At 38.0% G+C, this 15350-nt stretch overlaps 1 protein-coding gene across 8 annotated transcripts in view; it reads left to right on the forward strand.

Annotated features, from left to right (window-relative positions):
- The window catches only part of spata13 (spermatogenesis associated 13), a 205223-nt gene that overhangs the window by 169471 nt on the left and 20402 nt on the right, over positions 1-15350 (forward strand). For all 8 annotated transcript variants that reach the window (XM_059964187.1, XM_059964180.1, XM_059964186.1 and 5 more), the window contains one exon: positions 2288-2479. In XM_059964187.1, coding sequence (XP_059820170.1) covers positions 2288-2479 — 192 coding nt within the window. The remainder of the gene's footprint in view (positions 1-2287; positions 2480-15350) is intronic.

Raw genomic sequence — 15350 nt, forward strand, 5'->3', positions numbered from 1 at the left:
GCAAAATCTAAGAAATAAACATTTTTCAATACAGAACAGTGTATGGTATTGCATAGGAAAGTAATGGTAAAGGAGGGGTTAGGGTTAACTTTATGATTAAAAACTCACATTCCAGTCAACAAAAACGTAGTACAAAAACTTAAGCAGTTTCCATTACTTCATGCGTGAATCACACATTTCTGTTAGTCATAATGGACAAAATTTTAAAATGGTGTAAATGACAAATGGAAACTAGTTAACTACTTTATCATTTCAAAGAACAGCTTGATAAGGTTAATTTGTTACCTATCTAAAGATGTTTATTTTGTGAAATCAAACAAGAAAAAGCAACAATTGAGCATCCTCCAATTATAGACATTGCTTTTTTTAGCTATTGATTTATCACAGTACTATTCCTTCAAAATGTCACAACAGTTTGTTTAAAATGTCCTAAGTAATACAAAATGTATATTGTGTTACAAAAATTAGTTGTTATGGGAAAAGAATCATTTTGTATTCCATTTGTTCCTCAAGAACGTGCATACAGTCAATTCTGTCTTACACAGAACACAAACTTTTGAGCGCAGTACAGGCCCTTTGGCCTGCAATGTTGCGGCAACCCTACAGCTTGTTCTGAGATCAATGTAATCCTTCTCTCCCACGTAGCCCTCCATTTTCCCACCACCTGCAGCAAGCACCTAACAAAGAATCTCTGTTTTTTTCTTTTTTTATATATTGGAAAAAGAAGGGGGGGGAAGAAAAAGAACCCCATCTAACTAAAAAAAACCCACTAACTACAAAAAAACCCATTAGGAATTAACCCCCAGAAGCAATACAGTTAACCATCGTCTAAATATATAAAGAAAAAGAGTCATCAACCGTCAGTTCATATTTTTTTTAAAAAAGAATCTCTTAAATGTTCCTAACGTATCTGCCTCTACCACCACTCCTGGCAGTGTGTTCCACACACCCATCACTCTCTACGTGGGGAAAAATGAACTTGCCTCTGACATTCCCACTATACTTTCCTCCAATCATCTTAAAATTATGCTGCTTCATATTAACCATTTGCACCCTGATAAAGTCTCTGGCTGCCCCACTTTATCAATGCCACTTATCATCTTGCACACCTCAGTCAAGTCTTACTAATTATTTTAATCTAGTTTCCGCATGTGCGCGCGCGTGTGTGTGTGTGTGTATATATATATATATATATATATATATATAAAATTTAATTGTAATGGGATTCAAACAGAGTATTTAATGAAACATTTTAGATTACTTCAAATAACCAAATTTTATCTGTATTTTATTTGATTCAATACATTGCTTTGGAATTGTTTTTATTTCAAGTACAAAGTCAACACTTAATCTGAGTTCAATTGTAAAAACATGTCTGTACTTATATTTTTAAAACAAGTATTTATTTGAAAAATCAGGAGTTTGTTAAATTTTGGTTTTATTTCTGAGATTTAAACTAGATACCATTAAGTAATTCTACAAGACAACTAAAATGCTTGAGATTTTATTTTGTGCATTTTTTTCCCTGCAGCCATTAAATGATGATACATATCATAGAAAGTCTCTGGAAAAATATTTATTGTAATCTCATGATTTGAGATATGGTGACTGTACACCTGTGGTAGTTAGAGCCAGCAATGCAAAATCTGTCATGCTGCCAGGAGTGGTGGCGTAAAGATAATAGGAACAACTATATTTAATTATGCGGAGTGTTTGATGACTCTTGGCTGGTGTGTACCTGCTGGAGTTTAGGCGAATGGGGAGGGGGGGGAGGGGGAACTCATTGAAACCTATTGAATATTGAAAGGCCTATTTAGAATGAACATAGAGGGGTCTAGAACCAGACAGCACAGCTTCAGGATACAGGATGTCCTTTTGGAACAGAGATGAGAAACTTCTTTAGCCAGAGGGTGGTGAATCTGTGGAATTCATTGCCACAGATGCCAGTAGAGGCCAAATCATTTGGTATATTTAAAGCAGAGGTTCATAGGTTCTTGTTAGTAAAGTTGTCAAAGATTATGAGGAGAATGGGGTTGAAAGGGATAATAAATCAGCCATGATGGAATGGTGGAGCATACGGCCTAATTCTGCTGCTATGTCTTATAGCTTAATACAAGTGACTTTCATCATTAGCTCTCGTTAAACGATGTGACGCAAAAAGAAAAGTGCGTGTGAAGGTGTGTGTAAGTTAGAAATTAGTTATATATAAATCAGTATCTGACTTAATGGATGTGAAAGCTTTTCTAGACACAGCAGGTTACTTGGAATTACTTTTATATCTTATTAGCTACGGGTGAACCAGGAAGGTGCAGTAGGTGAATACACTGGCAAGTTTCCAGATGAGCAGTTGGATACCCACTTCAATAAATATCACCTTCTCAAAAACGTGGAAAACCAAGAGCAGATGAGAACAAATGTAATCCAAGAGATAATGAACACTGAACGAGTCTACATTAAGCATCTGAAAGACATCTGTGAGGTAATCAAAAATTCAATTCTGAATTTGGGGGGAGTTTTGCTGCAATAATGGCACCTTTGGTTTTTTTTCCCCTGAAACACGGTCCAGTTTTCCTTTCAACAAGCAAATTTATTTACAAAGGTCTATAGTTGCAGAGAAAGGTGTTTGAGGAAATGTCAGCTCTTTAATGAATTTATCAACAATTTTCAAGAGTAACGCTTGATGTATGTATTTTCCTCTGTTTTCCACCAGTACAGTGGACCGTTTCTTCTATTTTAAGAATCTTTGTCCCAGTGTAACCTTTCTAGCTTCTTGATTTGATGCTATAATATCAATCAACTTTATTTTGTCTTCTCAAATCAATTTCTCTAACTTCATTGCAAATCAGTGACATTCATTCCTTTTAAATTCAATCTTAGTAAGCTTATTAATGTTTTTGACATGGATATCATTGTTGTGGTTTGACAAAGTACCATTCATACACTCAAGGGTGATCGTGAAGGGCTGATGAACAATAATCAGTCCAAAGAAACTGTGCAAGTTCTCTCTGACTTACCCTTGGGCCACAACCCAACCATTAAACAAACTATAATTTTCCAAATTATCATCATCTCCTTAGGAGATTTTCCTTCCAAGATCCCTAATTTCAGACCCCCAATTTCTCATGCCTTTCCTGCTTCCAGATCTACAAAAACATAATAGCCCAGATAGACAAAGTTCAAACTTGTTCATACTTCACGGAAATAATTTCTAAATATTTTGATGTTGTGTTGTTTTCTTTTGCTTTGTCTGATCTCTTCAATTATATATTCAATTTTAACAGCATTGTTTATCACTTCCTCAGTTTCTAGTACCTACACCATATCCTTCAAATTTTCACTGTAGATGTTGGAACCTTCATTACCTTTGATTTTTCCTTCAGCTGTCGCTAGGCTTACCACCAACAACAAAGCTGCATGGACTAGAAATATGAAAGTAAAAGAGAATGTTTAGGAAGTACTCGCTGTTATAAGCCAAATCTAATGTGGTGATGAATCAGCATATAAGATTGAAAATCTGGCTGAGTGGTACCATAGCAACAACTTCTTACTCATTGTCAGCAAGACCAAGGACTGATTATTGACTTCAGGAGGAGGAAATTGGAGAGCTAAGAGCCAGTTCTGGTCAGGGGATCAAATGTAGAGAGGGTCAGCAACTTTACTTTCCTCGGTGTTATCATTTCAGAGGTTCTGTCCTGAGTCCAGCCTGTAAGTGCAATTATGAATAAACCATGGCAGAGCCTCAGCTTCGTTAGTTTTCAGAGATTCGGCATGACATCTAAAACTTTCACAAACTTCTATAGATGTGGAGTGTATATTGACTGTCTACACCACAGTGTGATATGGAACCATCAATCCCCTTAAACAAAAAAAATTTATGCAAAAACGAGTGGATATGGCCCAGTACATCACAGTAAAGCACATCCACATGGAGCACTGTCTCAGGAAAGCAGGTTCTATCATCAGGGCCCCCACCATCCAGGTTATGCTTTCTTTTCACCGTCACCATCAGGAGAAGCTACACAAGAGCCTCACGACTCACACTATCAGGTTCAGCAACAGTTATTACCGCTCGACCATCAGGTTCTTAAACCAATGAGGATAACTTCTTTCAGCTTCACTTGCACCATCACTGAACTGTTCCATAGCCAATGGACTCACTTTCAAAGACTCTTCATCTCATGTTCTCCATATTTATTGCTTTTTTTATTTATTTATCATTATTATTTCTTTTTATATTTGTACAATTAGTTGTCTTTTGCATACTGATGGTGTGATCTTTCATTGATTCTATTATGCTTCTGGGATTTTTTTGAGTATGCCTGCAAGATAATGAATTTCAGGGTTGTACAGTATATTGTGACATATATGTACTTTGATAATAGATTTACTTTGAACTTTGAGGTAAAACATCACAGATGGACAGAGAAATTATTCATGTTTCAGATTGACAATGTTCTATTGATCCTTCACTATTGCCCTTATCTATGTGAATGGTCCTTGCATTTGATCCTTCATTTCATTTCATTTCCTTTCATTTTTCAATCTTTTTATTGGTTTTCCAGTAAAGGATATACAAATCAGAGGAGAAGTTTAGCAAACAGATAATACAAAAGGCATATAAACAGCAGTAAAAAGAAGTATATATTGTCAAAATCAGATAGGTAAAATGTTATGCTGTTATATATACAATATAACCAAAAAAAACACAACTCCTCTTAACAATCGTTAAAAAAAAAGATTGGAAATTTTATTTAATAAAAGAAAAAAAAACCCACTGAAACAAAAAAAGAAGAAAAGAGAAGAAAGATTGGGCAATCCATTCGAGGATAAAATTAGAAGAAAGAGAAAGGGGAAAAAAAAACATCTTCCAGTCATCTCCGAACCCTCTTGAGAGATGAGGATTTTCTGTAAAGAGAATAAAGAAAAAAAAATTAAATTGTGTGAAGATATTGAATAAAGGGTCGCCAGACTTGTTCAAAATTAAAAGATGTATTAAATTTCCGGCTTCCAATTTTCTCCAAGCTTAGACATGACATAATGCAGGAGAGCCAATAAAAGCAGTAGGTGGATTAGAGTCTTTCCAGTGTAGCAAGTTAGCGCTCCTAGCCAGTAAAGTTGAAAAAACTATCACATGTTGAGCGGAAGCAGACAATCTGCCTGCTTCCTCTGGAATGATCCCAAAAATTGCTGTAAGTGAATTGGGTTGAACATCCACATCTATAACATTAGATAGTATTCTAAACACATCCCTTCAAAAATTATTTAAGCTTACACGTGACCAAAACATATGAGTTAGAGTAGCCACTTCTGCGTTACATCTGTCACAAATAAGGCTTATATTAGGAAAAATATGCAGCAATTTATCTTTGGACATATGGGCCCTGTGTACTAACTTAAACTGAATTAAGGTATGGCGTCCACAGATAGATGAATTATTGACTAGATAATAAATTTTACTCCATTGATTATCTGAAAGTGAATGTTAAAATTCTATTTCCCAAGTGCGTTGAACCCTATCATTAGGCAACATGTGAGCATTCATTAACTGTTTATAAAAGTATATATTAATCATTTTTGAAATGGTTTAAGCTGAAAAATAGCATAAGCCAAATTTAAAGAGCAGGCCAAGGGGTAATTCGGTAAAAAATCAAGTAAAAAATTCCTAACCTGTAAGTATCTAAAAAAAATGTGTATTAGAGATGCCATATTTATCCATTAACTGAGAAAAGGACATTAAACAGTCCTGTAAAACCCAATCTAAAAAAGTTTTTATTTCCTTAATTTTCCATGTTAAAAAAACCTTATCCAAAGTTGATAGTTTAAAAAAGAAATTAGAATAAATATTACTAGAAAGTAGAAAATCATTTAATTCAAAAATTCTACGAAACTGAAACCCAATTTTTAAAGTATGTTTAACAATAGGGTTGAGAGCTTGTCTACCTGTTCTGGAGAGCGAAAACGGAAGGGGAGCTCCTAATAAAGAAGCTAAAGAAAACCCCGTTACTGAATTTTCAACCAAATGTAACCGTGAAGGGCGATCTTGGTTATCTATATCATAAATCCAAAAAGTAATATAACGAATATTAATTGCCCAATAATAAAATCTGAAGTTTGGTAAAGCCAGTCCTCCATCTTTTTTTGGTTTTTGCAATAAAAGTTTATTCACTCTAGAGCTTTTATTATTCCAAACATAAGACAAAATCAGAGTCTATTTTATCAAAAAATGTTTTTGGAACAAAAGAGGGAACTGCTTGAAATATATGTAAAAATTTCAGTAAAATAACCCATTTTTATAGCATTTATTCGACCTATCAACGACATCGACATAGGCGACCATTTAGAAAGTGCTTGTTGAGTATATTCAATTAAAGGGGAGAAATTATACTTGTATAGGTCTTTAAAATTATTAGTAATTTTGAAATCAAGGTAAGTGAAATGGTTTGTAGTAATATTAAAAGGTATTTGATCATAATAATCAGAATAATTATTAATGGGAAAAATTCACTTTTATGTAAATTAAGTTTATATCCAAAGAAAATACCAAATTCCGTAAATATAGATAACATAAAAGGAATAGATTTCCTAGGGTTTGAAATGTAAACTAATAAATCATCCACGTATAACGAAACCTTATGTAATTTATCCGCTCTCTTAATACCCTGCACAGAATTAGAATCCCTAAGAGCAATAGCAAATGGTTCTAAGATCTTCCATTTCCCATTGTCTCCTTCCACTCTATTCCATATAAGCAATCCTGTAATGGAGATCCGTGTGTATTCTGGCCATACATCCTGTCAGTTCTATTCCTGAGTGACTGCATGCTATAGGTTTGGGAATACATCAGTGTGTATAATTCATGCCTTGAATTAACATTTGCATCTTTCTGGATAGGGTCTGTGGCTAGTGTTAGGTAATGGAATTACTGGATTCTGAATACTGAACGACTGAATAATGAGCCAGATCATAGGTACAACACAACACAGTACAACACAGGAACAATTCCTCTCACCCACAATGTTCTGTTGAACTAAATAAGAAAATGCTGCCTAATTAAATTGTGGTCTGTGAATTACAATAATTTTAAAAGAATTGTCTTTATAAGTAAACAAAAATACATTTAGTGGCCACTTTATTAGGTACACCAATATGCCTGCTCGCTAATGAAAATAGTTAATTAGCTAATCATATGGCAGCAACTCAGTGCATTAAAAAAACATGCAGACGTGGTCAAGAGGTTCAGCTTTTCAGACCAAACATCAGAATGGGCAAGAAGTGTGATCTAAGTGACTGACCACGGAATGATTGTTTGTCCCAGACAGGGTGGTTTGAGTATCTTAGAAACTGCTCATCTCCTGTGATTTTCAGGCAAAACAATCTCTAGAGTTTACAGAGAATGGTGTAAAAAACAAAAAAAAATCAGTGAGTGGAAGTTCTAGAACACAGAACGTAGAAATCTACAGCACATTACAGGCCCTTTGGCCCGCAGTGTTGTGCTGACCATGTAGCCTACCCTAGAAACTGCCTAAACTTTACCTAGCGATTAGCCCTCTATTTTTCTAAGCTCCATGTAACTATCCAAGAGGCTCTTAAATGACCCTATTGAATTCGCTTCCACCACCGCCACCAGCAGTGCATTCCGCACACCCACCACTCCGTGTCAAAAAACTTACCCCTTGCATCCCCTCGGTACCTATTTCCAAGCACCTTAAAGCTATGCCCTCTCGTGTTAACCATTTCAGCCCTGGGAAAAAGCCTCTGGCTATCCACACAATCAATGCCCTCATCATCTTATACACTTCGATCAGGTCACCTCTCATCCTCTGTTGCTCCAAGGAGAAAAGGCCAAGTTCACTCAACCTATTCTGATAAGTTATGCTCTCCAATCCAGGCAACATCCTTGGAAATCTCCTCTGCACTCTCTCTATAGTATCCACATCCTTCCTGCAGTGAGGTGACCGGAACTGAACACAGTACTCCAAGTAGGGTCTGACCAAAGTCTTGTATAGCTGTAACATTACCTCATAGCACTTGAACACAATCCCATGGTTGACAAATGCCATGTGGACGAAAACGTTAATGAGAGAGGTCAGAAAAAAATGGCCAAACTGGTTCAACCTGACTGGAAGGCAGCAATAACTCAAATAACCACATGTTACAACAGTGGTGTTTAGAAGAGCATCACTGAATGCATAACCTGTCAAACCTTGGTGTCGATGGGCCACAGCAGCAGAAGACCACTCTGGGTTCCACTCCTGTCAGCTAAGAACTTGAAACTGAGGCTAGAGTGAGCACCAAAACTGGACAGTTGAAGATTGTAAAAACATCGCCTGGTTTGATGACTCTCAATTTCTGCTACCTATGGTAAGGCCAGAGATTGGCAGTGACTGCATGATTCCATAGATCCATCCTTAATGTAGGATGTACAACAGGCTCAAAGGTTCAGGCTGGTGGTGGTGGTGTCATGGTGTAGGGAATGTTTGCCTGGCACACACTAGGCTCCTTAATACCTGTAAGATCTATGTGCTTATTTCATGCTGGTACATATTGTATTTTGTGTTATGCATTTATCATGGGTTACAGTAATTTATCATGTGGCTTGAGGGCATGGTAGAAGCTAATGAGTATAGTTAGTGTAGTTTAATTGATGGGGAGTGAGCCGGGTATATTTTTTTGTTGATTGCTAATTTGGACGCTAATTACTCTTATTCCACCATATTCCTAATTTAGTTTTGTTTGTTTTTTTTAATCGCTATATATGATTGCTTGTCTTTGCTGCATTTGTAATAAAGTATCAAATGTACTATTTTCCGAATTGGAACTCAGTTATTTGGAAATGTGTCATAAAGTGTTGAATCCCTCATTCGGTCTCTCAGCGGTTTCGGTTTGTAAAGTAACCGTTACACTTTTTCAATAAAAAAAATTGTCATACCAAACAAACACTAATCTACTGCAAAGATTAGTCTACTGCAAACAGGCCTTGGACCTGTTAGCGAAACTGGAGCAGCCTGTGGTAGGATTATCTGTGACAGGATTATCTGTGACCTTTTGTTGTTTCATGCTGTGTATTTACAGTTTGAACATGGTTTTGAGTGGTCAGTGCTGCCTGTCCATTGAGGACCATTGCTTGATTGGGTGATGTTTGCCTGAGGACTCATCACTTTGTCTTATTGAAGTGTTGAAATATTATCCAGGTTGCCAAAATTTGAATTGAAGGCTGCTTGTTTGTCCCGTTAAGTGCTGTGGATGCGCTGATAGTTTGTTTGTTGCCTACATTTATTGAATGAAATATCACCAGTACATTTTGCAAATGTGCTGTGGGTGAACAAAGAGGTAATTGTGAGTTATGCAATAAAGAGAAAATAACATGAGTTGATCAAAGCATGGAACTGATGCTGACAACCCTGAAGTTGGGAGCTGGCAAAAAGGAAATTAAGCTTAACTTCAAAAGCTTTAACTGGTAGAATCAAAAGTCTTCAAAAGAAGTATAAAATAAATGCGAACAAAATTTAAGGTTTAATATCATTAATTAAGAATCTTATGGAAAATAGGGAGAATGCCTTACAAGTGCAAACTTGTCTTGAGGACTTGACTAATCTCTTGTGAAGCTGTTGCTAAGCAACATCAAATACCAATCTCTTTACTTTCCTATGATGAACAGGAAAAAATGTTATGATAAATAGGAAAAAAATACAGACTGAATGTTTTTCAACCATTGATAGCTATAGCAGTTCATTCAACGAGTTTGTGAAACAATGATTGACTCAAATGTGTTACAGTGAAGGTCATGTTGCTGCAATGAGTAAATGTGTGTGTCACCTTTTATTTGTCCACTTTTCTCAAATTCCAAGGCATGTTTCGACTATGCATATAGCAGATGATGTGAAACTGAACAACAGTGTGTCAAATGTCAGCACTCGAAGCTGTTGCAGGAAGAAAATGTTCTGTAACTAATACCACCTCTATGCATGGAAACAGTCTGATCTAGCTGCATTAATAACACATTGACAATTATTGAAGGACATACATGTGCTTGAAGAGCAACAACTGTTCCACTTGAACAGCTACAGAAAAGGAAGTTTAAGTTGGAGGAAGAAATTGCCGCACATATGGTTAAAAGTAATTTGCTAAGGACTTCAAGTGTGGGGAGTGCTAGAAGTGCTCCAGTAGGATAGTCCTATGGTGCAAATTCTTATATTGAAGAGGCATGGAGAAAAACAAAACCAGTCACTGAGTGTTGATCCATTTGTTCATCAGTTGTTTGGGATACAGGAACAAGACCCCCAAGAGGTAGTTCAGGGTGTTTATTCGCAGCCTGCACTAATAAAGCCCTCTGAACCTATGTCATATCCAACAGCTCAAAGGTCTGATAGTGAGAAGTTTGCCTTCCTAAAGGAAAATGGTGTCTACTTTGGCTGCTTGTGTACGGAACACATCAGCAAGGACTGCAGGAAGCATCTTTCAGGCAACGTTTGCAGTGGCAAGCATCCCAGCATACTTCATATTCAAAGGGTGCAGAATTAAAACAAGCTGTGAAAGAATCTGACACAGCAGTGAGCAGTGCCCTGGTATCTAATGGCCTTACATTGGCTGGCAATCGTGATTGTAAACTTCCCATAGTTCTGGGATGTGAAGTCTAACAAGGGTAACAAGACAGTAGTTACTTATGCCTTCCTAGATCAAGGAAGTACAGCAGTGTTCTACACAGCGGGCCTTAAGGGCAAGCTCAACCTCACTGGTAAAAAGATACACTTAAAACTCAATGGGTCAAGAGAATGAGTAGCGATACTGTTTCAGAATTGGAAGTTACAGGTTTAGATGGTGAAAACTGTTGTGACTACCTTACACCTGTACAGAGGAAAGTATTTCTATCCATAGAAGGAACATTCCATGACAGAGAGATCTCCAGGGCTGTTCTCACTTGAAACGTGTTTTTTTGCCAGAGATTGATTCCGAAATTAAGCTGCTGGTAAGAACTAATGTGCCTGAAGGTTTGGAGCCACTGCAAGTGATTCTCAGTGTTAATATGTAATTAGAACAATGTTGGATTGGACTGTAAATGGACCACCGAAAGGAGACCATGGTAATGGAAGAGTCTATGCACAGCCTGAGCTGAGTTAACAGGATCTCAGTTTTGAACTTGAATGAACTTTGGCATTAGCAGTTTAAGGCAGACTTTCCCGAATGCAGTCAAGATGAACAAACTATTTTATCAAGAGAGGATCTCAAGTTCGTGGAGCTGGTTGCAAGTTCTGCAAAATGGTGAATGGCTACGACCAGATCATTTTACCTTTGAGAAAGAAGGAAGTTAACATGCCCAGTAATAGGAAGATTGCTGAACATGTGCTCTAAATCTAAAGAAGAGGTTTAGGAAGGATTTGTCATTTCACTCTGATGACACATCTTTCACGAAGGATGTCTTCTCCAAAGGTTATGCCGAAAGTGTGTCAGCAGAGGATCTGCAAAGCAGTGATGGCCAAGTCTGGTATATTCCACATCGTGGTGCTTATTAGCCCTGAAAAGGGAATCTTCATGTTTGACCATGGAGTGACATTTCAGGAAATATATCTTAATGCTCAGCTTTCACAAGGATGATCTCACAGAATGGTGCAATAACAGTTCAGAAAAGAACCAGTGGCACTGATGGCAGATACTGAATTGATGTTTCAGCTGGTTAAACTACTAGTGGAAGATGCAGATTTGCTGAGATTTCTCTGATGGCCTGATGTGACCCCAGCCAAGATATGGTGGACTTTGGAGTTGTGTCGCTCTTAGGAAATGTGCAGAAGACAATAAGGAATAGTTCAGCTGCAAGACAGTGGATGAGGTTTTGCATTGCTCTTATGCTGATGATGCCTTGTATCTCTCTATCATAGTCTTCTTTCCATTTGTGCTCAAGGCGGCCTTCGACTGTCAAAGTGGATAAACAACAGACATGGTGTGCTAGTTGTGATGCCAGAAGAGCAAAGAGAGGAAGACACAAAGGATTTTAATCAAGATGTACCTTCAGTGGAGAGAGTACTGGGTGTGCAATGGTGTATGCTGTCTGATACTTTGAAGTTCAAGATCACAATCCAAGATGGAGCGCTCACCAGAAGGAGGATCCTCTTCACAGTTAGTTTCATTTATAATCCTTTAGGAATCCTAAGTCCTGTGGTGCTAACTGCTGAAAGGATTTTACAAGACCTATGTAAGAAAGAACTTGGCTGGGATGACACTATATCAGCATCAGTTGCTCATGAGTGGACAAGCTGGCTGGAAGAACTCTGCAAGTTGGAAGATTTCAAGGTTGTTCATTGTTTGAAGCCCTTGCATTTTTGGAGAAGTTACTGCTAAGCAGTTATACCACAAGCAAAGGGGGCTATAGAGCAGTGACCTACCTATTGTTGCACAACATGGACTGTCAGGTGCACAGTGCTTTTATCATGGGAAAATCTAGGGTAGCTTCACTGAAGTTAGTTTCCCTCCCATGTATAGAGCTCACTGCTGCTATGATGGCAAGCTGAAAGGACAGGTTGTGGAGGAAGGAGTTGCACGTGCAACTTCATGACACAGTTTTTTGAACTGATAAGACTTCTCTGCTGAAGTATATCAAGGTTGAAACTTCCTGGTTCCAAACCTTCATTACAATGTTTCAGAAACTCTTAAGGTCTCACAAGCATCTCAAGGCAGATATGTCAACACCTAAAGCAATCCAGCAAATGTGACCTCGAGAGGGTTGAAGTTAAAAGCATTTCTGAAGAATAAAACATGGATCTCAAGGCCTCAGTATCTCCTTCAGCCTGAAAGGGAATGGCCTGTGAGTCCCGATTGTTCTGGAGTACTCCTGCTAGATGATCTGGAAGTCAGGAGAATTGTTATAATGAATGCCATGTAGATTGAAGAGGGGGTGGATCCATAATACATATAATCCATCACTTCTTATCTTGGACCTTTTTGAGGAAGACAGTGCCCCGGACTCTTAGATTTAAGAACCTGGTTTTGTTGAAGAAGAAGAAGAAGAAGCAATTGAACATCACTCTTCCTTAGTCTGACTCAGATGAAGAAAAACAAGAGTATTCTTTGGAGAGAGGTTGAGAAGATTAAATATCAGAATGGCTGAAAAGGAGGTAATTGAGTTTTGCCCAAAAAAGGTATTACCAGATGAATTCTCAAGTTTGCAAAGGGGCGAAAATGTGAAAAATAACAGCCATATTTTCAAGCTCATTCCAGTCCTTGAAGACAGTGTCTTGAGAGTTTGTGGATGGCTTAGTAGGGCAGCCATGCCTGAAGAGTCTAAACAGCCTGTAATACTGACAAAGGACCTTCATATCTCAGGCCTCATTCTGAGGCATGTACATCAAGAGGTAGGACATGCTGGCCTTAACCACACGTTATCCAGGCTGTAACAAAAATGCTGGATTTCCAGTGCTAGTACAGCTATAAGAAGAATCGTGTCTAGGCGTGTTGTTTATTGCAGGTTGCACGCAGCTCCTGGATGGCAGATCCACCTCTGGACAGGGTCTCTCTAGGTGAACCTTCGTTCACATGTGTAGCATTGGTCTACTTTGGACCTTCCAAGTGAAAGGAGTACCGTGAAGAGGTATGGGGTCATATTTACCTTTGTAGCTATACAAGCTGCTCACATTGGTTTCATCTTCTTTAGACACACATTCCTTTGTTAATGCACCGACACTTTATAGCATGATGAGGACAGGTTCATGCACTGCACTCTGATAATGCAGCAAATGTTGCTGGAAATGAGCGTGTGTTGAGAGAAGCCATTGAGAAGTGGGACCATTCACAGATCAGTGATGCCCTACTTCAGAAAGGAATTAAGTGGATTTTTCACTCCTGGTTGGCTCACATCATGGGGGGGGGGGGGGCAGATAGGAGAGATGTGCAAATGGTCCTCAATTCCACCATGAAGGTACAGAAGTTTGACAAAGAGGGTTTCCAAGTAGTCCTTAGCGAAGTAGAGGCTATTATCAGTGGTTGTACAATTACAAAGGCACCCTCTGATCGCAATGATTTAGAAGCACTAACACTCAGTGATCTGTTGCTTCTGAAGACCTTACCACCAGGAGAGTTCCAAAGGGAAGACATTCATCCTTGAAAACATGTCAAACTTGTTTTGGAAATGGTGGGTTGAGGAGTACTTGCCGCAGTTAAAGGAACATCAGAAATGGTCAGGTATAAGATGCAGGTTCCTCCTAGGAGTCATTGTTCCTATAGGTGATGACACAGCACCTTGCAAGTCATGGATTATGGGAAAAGACATTCGAGTCTTTCCAGACAGAAGAGGATTAGTGCAGCAGGTGCACATCAAAACCAAGACCAGCTGCCTGGGCATGCCTACAACCAGGATCTTTAGACTACGGAAGGCAGAGGTTTGAGGAGCTACAACTGTAGAAGTTTCATGACTTCAGAGAGTGGTGGTAAAGAGCACTCTATACCGAGCTAAGTGCTGGTAACCTCTGGCCTAGATTACTCTTGCATGACTTCTCTGGAAGAAGAAAGAGCAGTTGCATAAATGTTAAGATGTTTATCCTTGAAAATTTTTTTGTCTCCTACTTTAGTCCTATGCAGTTTTAATTATTGTGGTGTAATAATTAGGGGCTGGGATGTAGTAACCATCATATCTATTTTCTGTCTGTATTGTATATTGTGTTACGATAAGTTGTCGTGGGTTGCGACATGGTAGAAGCAAATGAGTATAGTTACATATTCATGCTTTGATCTAGTTAGTTTAGCTTAGTTGATGGGGAGTGAGCTGGGGATGATATTTTTTGTTGACTACTAATTTGAATACTAATTACTTTTATTCTGCTATTGCTAATTTAGTTTCATTAGTTTTTTATCGTTATATAAGAATGTTCATTTTTGCTGGTTTCATAATAAAGGATCAAACGTACTTTTTTCAATTTGGAAGTGTGTCATACAGTGTCAAGTCCCTTGCTCAGCCAGGGGTTTTAGTTTGTTTTAAAGTAACCACTACAATACCAACTAAGTGAAGCTGAAATTCTGCAGCCGACCACAAAGAATTCAGGCTGTTGTGGGGGCAAGGTGGGGTGGGAGTCCTATCCAGTATTAGAAAGGTGCACCTAGTAAAGTGTCCACTGAATGTATTTGCCTGAACATTTTAATGGTGTAACCAGTTTCATCATCATATTTGTAAGTTTAGTAGATCTATCAACTAAATCATGTGGGTTTTATGATTTGTATGTAGACAATAAAGCCTTTCGGTATGCTGGCTATGTGTGCATTTTCAAGATTCATCCTGACAGTCCAATATGAATGACCTATCTTTATTGTTTCACTCTAATGGGATAATTTATTAAGTGGTACTTTCTCCGTTTCTTCTTTGAGTTGCA

Source organism: Hypanus sabinus, chromosome 3, assembly GCF_030144855.1.
Source record: "Hypanus sabinus isolate sHypSab1 chromosome 3, sHypSab1.hap1, whole genome shotgun sequence".
In the NCBI taxonomy this organism is placed as follows: Eukaryota; Metazoa; Chordata; class Chondrichthyes; order Myliobatiformes; family Dasyatidae; genus Hypanus; species Hypanus sabinus.